Here is a 12,415-nt window from a genome sequence, read left to right as displayed (position 1 = left end):
GTAAGCGGAGTTTCGGGACAAGCAAATTCAGAAAAGCTTGGTCACGCGAAATATCGTGAAAGTGCTCGTATGAACCCCCCCCCCCCCCCCACACACACACACATACACACGCATACACGCACCCTCCATTTTAAAAAAAAAAGAGAATTCTGTGGCTATTTAATGGTATATGTGAGAGGATTACGCTAGCATTACGCCGAACCTCTTTGAGATCTCGGATCCATGATTTAAACCGCCGCGCTCACCAAAATGGAAATTGTTGTTCAGGAGCTCATTTGACAGACGTCCTGTAGTTGCACTTCTTTATATAAGTATTGTTATTATCACAGGAATATAGCGATGTATATATTATTCCTACTACGTAACAATATGGAAAAATGGAAATACGGAAAAACTTTGGATAATGACTTTTTCCAAACATTTCCTGCAGTCAAGATTTAGGGATATCCGGTGTGCAGCGCAAAAACATTTCGAAGTAGGAGGTGAAAAATTCATAGAGTTGCCACCAATGCCATGAAAACGTACATTTTCGACTTAACCGATATTTTCAGATATCAGAGTTCGAGTTAACGAGGGTTTACAAACACCTCCTGTGAAAAAATGCTTTCTTCGATAATGGAAGGCTTGTTCTCCCTATCACTCAAAACCTGACAGATAAAATACCTTTCGCAGAGGTTGATGTGTCGGAACTTGGCCTCGCATATTGCCACTGTAAAATTCCCTTAAAATGATGTCGCGATTTCTAAAGTTTAGAGGGCTGTGCCACCGTTCGTGAAGCAGCGGTGGAGGTTCTGGCTTTCTGGTGATCTTTTTTTTTTGTTGTCCTGTCTTGATTGCTTCATTTTCTTTTCTCCAGTCCCAGAGTAGGGTACCCAATCAAAGTTCAGTCTTAGTGGAGCTCCTATAACTTTCCTTCGCTCGCTCTTTTCTCTCGCTCTCTCTCGTAGCTATCGGAACTTCTCTTTATGTAGACATTGGGAATGCACATGCTTCGGTTCATGGCAGAGACAGCGCTTCACTCTAGTAGTTGCACGCTCTCCAACGAGGAGCCGTCTTCAAGTAGCCATGCATGCCCAGGCAGCGGGGTATTGTTGGCATGCACCGGGAAGCGCGAAGGAAGTGCGTTAAGACAGCACGACTTCGGTTTTCTCGTGTATTCACAAAAGTGAAGTGAGCACATGCTTCAATGGTGTAACATGAACAACTAACATTTCCTTTTCTTCTTTTCTTCTCCGAGTCTTCCTGAAACGCAAGCTAACGTATCTGCGTACAATTCGTAGTTAACGTTAAGTATGTCTATGCTTGCAACTTAGTGAAATGCGGAAGAACGGTGCCGAAAAGGGGAAACGCTTCCTGATACACCGACGGGTTGTTGCACCCCAAAGCTAAACGTGAGCTACGAGGGACAAAGTACTTTGGGAGACGAATTGGAAATAACTTTGATCACGTACGGTTGTCAACCACGTCGAAGTATCAATGGACAATAATCTTTAGTTTTTTTTTTGTCCTTTGTTATTCTGCCGCGATCGGGCCGGCAATTCCATTCGTAACGTCGTGCTCTAGGTACCGCCCCATGATGCCCGATGTTCTGCCGGAAACGTCCAGGGTCACTCATACCTGTGCATGCTTCGTCCGCTATTTTATTTGCGACGTCCGTAGCTGCGTCCTCAGTGGCCGCTAGCAGAATGACTTTGTCGTGGTCTTTAGCCATGTCCCTGCCTTCTCGGCGCACCATTTGTCTCAGTGACGTCACATTGTTCCCAACGGCAATGATGGATCCGGCACCTGGAGAGGAGAGAGACGCGATAACAGCGCTCACAAGTACGGCGCAGTCCGTGTAACGCGCAGTGCCCTTTTTTTTTCGTCCCAATTTCACGCTGCTGTTTCAGTTACGACGGTTTACCAAGTGTATAGCTATGCGTTCTATTCTATTTCAGTACATTAATAAGAATATAATAATGCATAGTAATTGAGTCGAATGGTCTAAAACTGCCAGTATATTATATCAGTGGACACTTGTTCGCCTAAATGCAGATTGATGCACCATGCTGCGCGAGGGTAGTTTGATTATAGTGATAAGAGGGCATTACTAACACGGTCCAGTAAGAGAATGCACAAGCTTCTTTAATGCACTTTTTGCTTTCTTTAGGACAGCTATGTGTGCTGGTTTCTTTGCCACGGAATGAAGTGATGACGGCACGTAATAAAATAGCGTAGATTATCTATAAAAGGTATTTTTATATCTTAGTTCAATGAAAATCAAAGAGTAGAGAAATTGCCTTAAGAAGTGATTTCATCGTGATTTTATCAGGAAAACGCAGCAGACTATTGCCAAAGCCAATCTAACAGCGGGAAAGACACGGAAGAAATGCGCGAAGGATAGCTCACCACGTTTAAAAACAATAAACATAAACTTATGCAGTAATAACAGCTCCACAGGACTGGCATATCAATTTCAAATAGAGACAAGAAAATGAACAAACAAAGAGAAATAACGGTCTCATTTTGTAATTGAATGTTCTTTATAGTGCCTCGTTTCATCCAAGTAAAATTTATTTTTCATAAAGAAGGAAAATTGTGACAGAAAGGTTAGAGAACGCACCTATTAGTTATAATTGTTGAGAAACTTGCGTTTATAATCAATGAGCTCTGGAATATACTACAGGAAAAGAAGGTTTAAAGGGAAACAAGCGTACAGCATCTCGATGTCCCTCCCTCCTTTAGCCTTCCTGCGCTACTGTAGGTGCCATACTTCAATGCCATGCTTAATTCTATGGCAACGAAACTAGCAAACATAGCTATTCTAAAGAAAGCAAAAAGCGCATTAAAAAGCCGGTGTCTTTTCTTACCGTACCGTGTTAATGCCCTCTAATCACTACGAACAAACCACCCCCGCGCCGCATCAATCTGCATTTCGCTGAAGAGCCGACTAATATAGTGGCACATGTTTTATGCGATGCATTGTTATACGGAACATTGCCGACACACACACACACACACACACACACACACACACACACACACACACACACACACACACACACACACACACACACACACACACACACACACACGCACACACGCACGCACACACACACACGCACGCACGCACGCACGCGCACGCACGCACGCACACACACACGCACACACGCACACGCACGCACGCACACACACACGCACGCACGCACACACACACGCACACACGCACGCACGCACGTAAAAAACTTAAAAACAAGAAAGCGATCGAGTACAACGATAACTTGGCCATTCTGAGTAAATGCTTGAAATTTTAGGCTTTCCAGCTAAGCAGTTGTCGAAGACGCGCGATTCACTTACCTTCGTTATTTTCAAGAACTCTTGGTAACAATGGTTTTAACCGTTGATGTGAAGAGCGCAGGTGGCCGAATTTGAATATAACGATGGTCTTGAAAGCAAGAAAGAGAAACAAAAAGATGAAATGTAAACGCAGTCGTCAGGAACGTTCTAGTACGTGTCTCAAGGCTATAAAACTGTAATATAAAGCACGGTATTCGTGTGACCTACCACCAAGCCTATCTGTTGGCGAGCCCGTTTGCCGTGGAATCGCAATTTACGAAAATTATTCATTTTTGTTGGTCTCAGTGTAGGATGCGTACTGGTATTTTGTGCACTGGCATTTATTTACCACGCTTAAAGTAGTTGAGCGTCCCCGTGACCCGTCTTTTGCATAATGCTTCGTGATTCCGAAAGTGCGCGAAAACTGGGGCCCTATAACGCAAAACCATTCCAATATGTTTTTATTCCAATCTCCTGACGTCAAATTTGCGTAACCGCCGACGCAAGCATCGGGTGGTCATCCGCAGGGTTGTCTGAACAGACCAATCAAACGCTCTCCTCGTTCATGGGAGGTCACTTTTGTTTGCTTGAAAAGCGAATAACATTGCCTACACTGCTTCTCGTATCCAATTGGCTGACATGAGGTCAGGAGCACGCTCAAGCGGAGAGGGATTCGATGGGCCGAGCCACTGCTCTGAAAATTGATAACCGGATGATGGGGGTGGTGCCGGCGTCTGCAATTGGTCCGCTTTTCCTTACTCAGCTTGCGGTGGCTGGTCGAAAATCGCGGCGGCATGCAACGGAAGCTTAAGAATGCCGCTAAAACGGATCCTCAGCAAGGAAGAGTTGGCAGAGCGAGATCGTAAACGTGCCGAAAGTGCTCGAAAACGTTACACGGCCACGCAAGAAGATTTATTGTACGAAAATAAACCCATGTTCTCCGGCAGGTGCCAGTAGCCTGTGCCTGAGCGATCGGCGGCAGCCATCTTCTATTCCTTTCGGAACGGGGCAACCGGCGGCTATGGAGAAGAAAATTCAGTTTTGTTCGGCATATTAACGCATCTTTAACGCGTACACGTCACTTTGACGCAGTGAATTTTTGCGGTTTTGTGACGTCGCGTGACAGGCAGGTGAAGTGGGAGCAGCCCGAAAACATTTTACCAATAGCCGAGGGCTAATGGCGAAAAGGCGTCGAATCAGAAATAACTGTTTGTGTTTTGTTTGGTCCAATTATGCATAATCAGCGTGTGCACATCATATCAGATGGGGAGCTATCGTGGTTATCGTGACTTCGCGTGAGAGACAGGTGAAGTGGTGGTGGTTCAAAAAAGCTTTTGACCAATTGCGGAGGGCCGATTGCAGAAATGGAATAAAAATGTTTGGAATAGTTTTACGTTATAGCGCCCCTGTTCTCGGCACTTTAACGCATACAAGTTCACATGCCGTACACGTATCAGCGAGGTATACTGCTCACGAATTAATCATAGCACATGACGTAGACTGATTATCACGCTCTTTTGTGTCACTCGCATTCAAAAACGTTGCAGCAGGTGAAATTATGTCCCCGTAACAATTATCGTCCTCATCCTTGTAGGCATTTCCTTCTGCTAGTTCTGTCTGCAAGCGGCTTTCCTGTAAGGAAAGCTGTGGAGGCATGCAGCGTTTCCTGACAGGAGAGAACGCTGTATACACGGCGCTAAAGGATGGAAGTGCCTGCAAAAAAAAAAAAAAATGATGACGGTTATTATGAGAGAGCAAGCGGGTATATCCGATATTCTAATTGATATCAAGAGAAAAAAATGGAGCTGGGCAGGTCATGTAATACGCCGGTTAGATAACTGTTGGACCATTAGGGTTACAGAACGGATACCAAGAGAAGGGAAACACAGTCGAGGACGGCAGAAGACTAGGTGGAACGACAAAATTAGGAAATTCGCGGGCGCTAGTTGGAATCGGTTGGCGCAGGACAGGGGTAATTGGAGATCGCAGGGAGAGGCCTTCTTCATGCAGTGGACATAAAACAGGCTGATGATGATGATGATGATGATGATGATGATGATCCGCAACTTATACACTGAAAAGGCACGGCAGGCTGAAGAATGTTTCGCCATGGAGTGTCCTCTGTTTGGGATGTATAACCCTAAATGGACGCGCAAAAGCAGGAATGCAGGTTCGCACGCACGTACGTATACGTGCAATTGCATAAAGCCCGCATCAATGGTGCGGTGGTCGAAAAGCACTAGGCTTAATAAGTGACTATATTGAGCGTTTGCGTAGGTCGGCAATATAAACGGAACGACTTAGGTTCGCTCACAAAATGGTTATTCCTTAGGGCTGACTCGGACGCATACTCACACCCCTAGGACTCACTCGAGCTCGTACAAACTCAGAATGACGGGTTATCTCCGAATCTGAGCGAGCTACGACGCCTTTCTATCATTAAGAGTTTACTTTCGTAAATATGAAAAGAAACAAAGCATTTCGCGCAAGCGATTGAAATTTCGTATCAACCTCAACGATTGCTTACAGAAAGCAAATGTGCATTATTTTGCTTGAAGCGCGAAGGTGCGCAAGCAAAGTGAACATTAGCCGATGAAGAAGATGATGACGATGATTTACTAGCGTCGCCTTTGGAATGGGGCAGTGACAAATAGTCACCTAGCCAAAAAGAAATCAATTCACTTCGCTGCCAGCCTTGAAACAGGTATAGAAAAAAAAGAAAACTTGCACGCCCGGTATAATTTGCTGATCCTAAATACTGCAAAAATAAGAAACGATCTTACAAGTCAAAGCAATAGTTTTTTTTGGCCAGTTCGTTCATGTTCTCTCGATTTCGGTTCTGCACCCATGCAATTTGTATCCTAACAGTTTTCGTCTTCTCACCGTTGATGGAGTGAGTGGGCCACTGTTCCTGTTTAGGCTGTTGGACAGCAGGTTTCTTAGGGACTCTAGCACGGCGACCTCGTTGTCTGTTGCAATCTCTGAAAACAAGTCGCCGAGAGTGAGGAAAATGCCCTTGTTACTTGAAAATAAATAACTAGTTCTTTACTGCTTCATAGATATTTCGTTCTGAGTTTACATACTTTGCCATGAGAATCGGATATAAGAGAAAGCGACACTTCGAAAGAGAGTCTTCGCTCCGTGAGCATTTCCTTTCGCTGTTTTACGTATTACGAGCAACTGAAAAGCAAATGGCGCGTTACAAACCCGAGATAAGATCTTTACAGTCACGTGGAACATCACAGCATAATGAACGCGCATCGTACGTGTATAGTCTCCCCGTTATTATATGTCGAGGTTATATGAACATTTTTGAAGCAGCGGAACCCAGCCGCAGGCAAAGTGTAAGACACACTGACGGACACCCAAATTGGCGTACGCTGAAAGAAATAACAACAATAATACTTACGTAGCAAAGCTACCTGTGTGCATCCATTTTTTTGAGACAATCTAAATATTTGTGAAGCTTATACCTTGATTGCTGTTTCACGGTTCCGTCAGTCAACACCCGTGCAAGAGTATTATCAACGTCTTAGGCACTGACTTTACTCAACAACAAGAAACCAAAACACAGACGTTTCGCATCGTCAGTACACAAATGGCACCATCAGTACACAAATGACATCATCAGTGCACAACTAGTCCATAGAGTAGAATACATCCTATTTATCTACGAAGCAGCCGTAAGCATCCGACAGGGGTCACGGTTAGAATTGGGCGAAATGGAAAAACAACAACGACAACAATGCTCGAGAACACATAGTTAGGTACACGTTAAAGAACTCCAGGTTGCCAAAATTAATCCGGAGTCCGCGCTACGACGTGCCTCATAATCAGACCGGGGTTTTGGCAAGTAAAACGGCATAATATATATATATATATATATATTTACATACACTCACAATGCATCATAAAATACACTTGTTTTCCACGCACTTCTGTCTCATAGTGACAAGGGAATAAGGTGTTGGACTTAGGACCAAGTAAACTTACATTGAGGACTCATCGTCTTAAACCATGTGATTTCAAGGCGCACTACGATGTAATTGTTCTAACTAGTTACTTACTATAACCCTATTATACGCTTATTTGCTTGTTATTTGTCATGAAAATAATGTTCGCTTCTTCGAGTGATGCAGACCCCGAGTTCGTGATATCTCAGTTATAATCCATAAGCGATTTTTGACATGTCCGCTTTGTCCTAATGGCCGCTGGCAATATTTGCACCTGCTTCATTTGTTGAGCTGAAATGAGTGGCCGGGCTTTGCCAAAGACTTATTTGATATTGAAGGAGAGCATTTGCTTAGCGAGAAGCATTGATTGAACTTGATTTCATAAGGTTATTTATAGTTGTTTCCGCACAGAACATTACTTTTGTCGCTTTGGTAGGATGTTGCTATGTCGACAAGCACTAACTATTTTTACTGTAACAAAATCATTTTTCGTAAGCACTCGGTAAGATAACATTTAACGTCACCAATTTTAGCCACGACCAGGGAACGGGATGCCGGTAACGCAAACAAGTGCACCCAAACTGAACATCAGGTTCTTATGGCGGCACCTGGCGTACGGCAGTCAATGCACGATCTTTCCGCATACTCTCCGCGTCGCAGGAGGTCGCTTTGTTGAAATGCGCGCTTAATTTAACGCTCACTTCAACCAGCCACGGGTGTGAGAGTATTCAGAACTACACGTTAATCCCCGAATTGCGAATTGCGAACCGAATGATACCCTATTAGATTTGTTCTTGGAATCGAATAGCCACTATACGTAAATGTGAATCTTTTTCGAATATTTTTCAAATATTTCAAAACGTCCAGTGCGCCCAAATAACCATAACATTGGCGCAAAAGTACGGTAAGCTTTCACTCCCTCCGACATAGTATAGACATAAAACATGAGAACTTGCGCAATGAAGGAGGCTACGTTACTTAGGTAGCCATACTTCGCAGGCCGTAAAGCGGTAGTTCGCCCTACGAAAATCTCTGTGCATGCGAAGAAACAACTTGCCAGCTCCTAATGTTGCATTTGGGCTACTAATAGACAACGCTTCATAACGTATTTTGTAATGACAGAAGCTTGCTAAACTTAAGAATAGTAGGATATGAACATCGCTTTATATTATTTGAGATAACGGCTGTTCATTATTTCAAAACAATTGGAAAAGTACTCGATATTCGATTCGTATTCGATTCGGTCTCAGAAATAACTATTCGCACATCCCTACAACCAACACATGGCGTACGGGAATCTAAATTGTGCTCTTACATTGAATTTCGATGTTCCAGCGATCCATTTGCATCTTTGCATAATTAAGACATACAGAGTGCATAATTAAGTAACAAACAATCTTGCAGCTTGGGACTAACTCACAAACGTAGAAATTGTTTTTATCAGGCAACTACAAAACCGCTTCGAAGGATACTTGTTACATTTAAAAGAAAAGAAAGTATACCGATGTTTTTATCCATTCAATTTATTCATTTGCTTGCTATGTAATCGAAAATATACGCCGCTTATGAGTCGCCGGCTTGTTAAAAAAAAAGGTTCCAAATAATAGAAATAAAAGACTTTCCGTATAGTCAGTGATGGCACACCGTAGGTAACCATCTAAGTAAGGACACGGATTTGTCACAAATTTTAGCAGGGAAGGAGAAAAATGACAGGAATGAAATATAGCAGGTCGGCATAGTCTTTCGATACACTACAGAAGTCATAAACCACAGCAAGACGGGGATTAACGTGTAGGCGCGCACGCACATAAAGCGAGAGAGAAAAGAAAATGTCGTAAAAGGAACAAAAACAAGCAATTTACGGAAGCGAGGACCACTCGAATGTAAAGAAACATTAAAAAGAAGAGGAAACCTCAGGATTATGTCCACACTGCAACACTATAGTATAACTCAATTGTGAAGGCTTCAAAACTCTTCAGAGCAGTTCGTTGCGCTGATGAGCCGTTCCATCATTCATGAAGTTTTTACATTTTAAAAGGACTGTCATGAAGCCAATTTGTTCATGGTTTCAAAACACTTTTCTGTGACTAGTAGCGAGGGCAGCACGAGGTGTTTTGCATTTTACTACGACTGACACCACTCGCAATAAGGTAACAACGCGCGACGTAGACGATAATGAAGTCTGTGCGTGTATGCTGTTCCTAACATTAGACGATGAATCATGGAGTCGAACACACGGTCACATTCGTTAAGCAAAGGAAAAATATTCGGATTCACTCTGTACAAAAGAATGGTAACCTAATTGCCATAATAGAGTAACGCTTCACGTAAAATTTGCAGAATTACATTACCATTCGCAAATTGCTGAAAAATGAACGAGAATAAACTTTTGTGCGTTAGGAGCTAGATTGCACCAGTACTTTTATAGATAGCATCGTGTACAACTATTTTTGGTTCGCCAGCTGAAAAACGGCTATGAATTAACCCGTGATTCGGTGGTCAATTGGCGCAAACACGACTTAAGTCGGAGTTAAACTGAAGGCAGTTTTTTTTTTGTTACGTCATAGGTGATCCAAGTAAATGGTTGTGGTTTGCTAAATTATGTGAACCTAGCGCCCGTCTCGCGTGTTCCAATCACCGTGCAGCATAATTTGAGCCCTATACTACCCCAGAATTGAATTTGTACACCCCTTTTACCTCTAGGAAACTACTACCAGGCTTTTAAGCCCTGTGTTGGCCTCTGTAAACAATGACTGGGTTGATAACGTATACAACTTTAGCTGCATCTTTTCATCTGAAGTTTACATCTCGTTTAGCAGCGCTGTGAATGAGTGAATGACGACCGTCAAAATAAATAAATTCAAACACCGCGACTGCATGACTAGGTCCATGTGGATGCAAGAGATGTAAACACGCAAATGACACATTGCGTACCCCATCAAAAGACGTTGGTTGCGATGCATGCGTGAGCAACCGTTGCTATCGGAAGATACGTACCGGAGAAGTTTGCACTACGCGCATAGCAGCTGATAGTCGATGACGACGTCTCGTTCGCCAACTGCAGCTGTAGTGCCCCGTCGATGTCGCGCTTGTTAACGTAGAGATGCATGAAGCGGCCGCTGTGGCTGCCAATGTTCAGGCGCTGCGCCAAGAGTCTGAGAGAAAAAAAGCAAAGGTAGCCCACACAATAATGCATCAGACGTGGTACACGGTGTTCATCGGCTCTTATACTTCTGGATACGCGGTACCAGCACAACGCGAGATTTGTCACAGTATTTCCTTAAAAAACAATGAAAAGAGTTAGCGCCACCAAAACGGGACCCACATCTGTATCAGACGTGAAAATACAGAGCCCGAATACATTTAGCAAGCAGTATAATTAATATTATTTGTTTTCTGCGACCAGGCCGTCACGAGACAAGCATGCGAGATCCGGAGTGGAAACATTGAAGTTCTGCCAACTTACTCGACGGTCCTTCTTTGCTGTGTCATCCACAGATCGTTCGCGTATGCGTCGGCATCCATCACGACGAAGATGTCACCCGGTGTTCTGCACTCCGCTATCAGCCGGACAAAAGCATGCAGAAGAGAGCATGTCTGTCGTTGCATTGCGAAATAAGTTCACGTGGCTATTATGTTGCATTGTCGTGAAGGTTTGCATGTATACCGCAAACGCTATCGCATATATTGCTAATTAATAAAACAACAAAGTTCAGAAAGCAAGCGACGCCTAATCATTCAAATTTACCTTGCACAAAAACGTCTGCGGAAAATAGACAGGGACACGTGTTTAGTGAAGGAAAAGATGGAAGGTCGGCCTGTCCACAGAAAAAAGCTTTGAAATGCTAAAAGTCATAGCACATTACTCTTGCTGTTGAATTGGAAACATAACACGATAGACAAAAGTAGTCTCGATCGGTAGTGCTCAAATCTACATGAAGAGCGAATCGTTTTCAAGTCTAGCGAACCGTCATGCAGAAGTATGCGACAGCATCGTAATTTAAGGAGCACGTCCAGGGTTCGATCAAAGCTCATAAAGATGTTTCAGAGAAAGATACCCATAAAACTGTTTCATTGAAGCAAGCACGTCAAATGGTTATTGAAGACTAGTGTGTTTCGCTTTCAAGCAATGTTACAGATATGCCCCCAACCAAAGGCAGGACGCAAAGAACGTAAAGCTCACTTGGAGCCAATCATCCTGCGTCCGCACTCGTCGATGACCAGAAGCAGAATGAATAGGCCACGATCGCACGCATGTTTCTCTCGCTGTAGTGTTCTTTCCTTGTTACAGCTCGCACTTTGAGGCACCGTGTTAGAATGCACTATCTCCGCGATCGGCCCACTTTGCCTAGTACTTTTCTTGTACCAGCTCATGCTACGTAGAACATGTGCGACGCTGCACAGACTTCATGATCACTAAAGTTGGCCAAGTTGTAAGATTTCTTCGCCAAAGTACAAGTGCAATATACACCACACGAAATAGCGATATGTACAGCGTACGATTATACAACAGGTAGTTGCTGATGACGTTAGTCCTGTTTCCTTTAAAAAGAACTGATGCGTTCATTTTTTTTCTCCTCTTGTTTTCTCGTCTTGTCTGACCTTACCCCATCCGCCTTTGCAGAGTAGCCAACCGGACACTTAATTTGACTAACCTCACTGCCTTTCACCTCTTGTTCTCTCTTCTCTATCGTTCTCATGACGTCAGAATCTGTGTTTCGCCCGCTTAAGGTCGTACACTGCTTATGTAGATCCCGTCAATTGCCACGTCGTAGGCTTGCGTCGAACGGCTGGTGTAGAAATCGTACCATTGCCGTCATACGATCCTCTTCAACGTGGTAATCGTCGTCCTGCTGTCGTTTAACACATGTACGCTCGCGACCCAGACACGCAACTACTCAATTTACAGGCTGATATGGGTCCACCTGTATCTGTCCACCTGGTATCGTTCTGCAGAACACCAATCTAGATAGCCAGGTACCTGCCACAATTGCCACAATGCGTGGAGTCTGCTCAATTACATTTTGTTCTTGCAATTCAAGAGATTAACTCTATCTTCTGAGAGTATTATATCTTAATTTGCTTCAATTTCTTTACTTGTATGTCATTAAAATTTGAGATACACCTTAATTTGCTCTTCGCAAAGG

The 12,415-nt window shown here is 43.6% G+C and overlaps 1 protein-coding gene across 2 annotated transcripts in view; it reads right to left on the bottom strand.

Moving 5' to 3' along the window:
- LOC126540355 (uncharacterized) overlaps window positions 1–12,415 on the bottom strand; it is a 42,670-nt gene that overhangs the window by 13,272 nt on the left and 16,983 nt on the right. For both annotated transcript variants that reach the window (XM_072286600.1, XM_050187152.3), the window contains 5 exons: window positions 10,735–10,828; window positions 10,266–10,423; window positions 6,199–6,296; window positions 3,337–3,424; window positions 1,618–1,785 (listed from right to left, as the gene is read on the bottom strand). In XM_072286600.1, coding sequence (XP_072142701.1) covers window positions 1,618–1,785; window positions 3,337–3,424; window positions 6,199–6,296; window positions 10,266–10,423; window positions 10,735–10,828 — 606 coding nt within the window. The remainder of the gene's footprint in view (window positions 1–1,617; window positions 1,786–3,336; window positions 3,425–6,198; window positions 6,297–10,265; window positions 10,424–10,734; window positions 10,829–12,415) is intronic.

Source organism: Dermacentor andersoni, chromosome 2 (assembly GCF_023375885.2).
Source record: "Dermacentor andersoni chromosome 2, qqDerAnde1_hic_scaffold, whole genome shotgun sequence".
Lineage (NCBI taxonomy): Eukaryota > Metazoa > Arthropoda > Arachnida > Ixodida > Ixodidae > Dermacentor > Dermacentor andersoni.
This window is presented reverse-complemented; position numbering and strand designations above follow the sequence as displayed.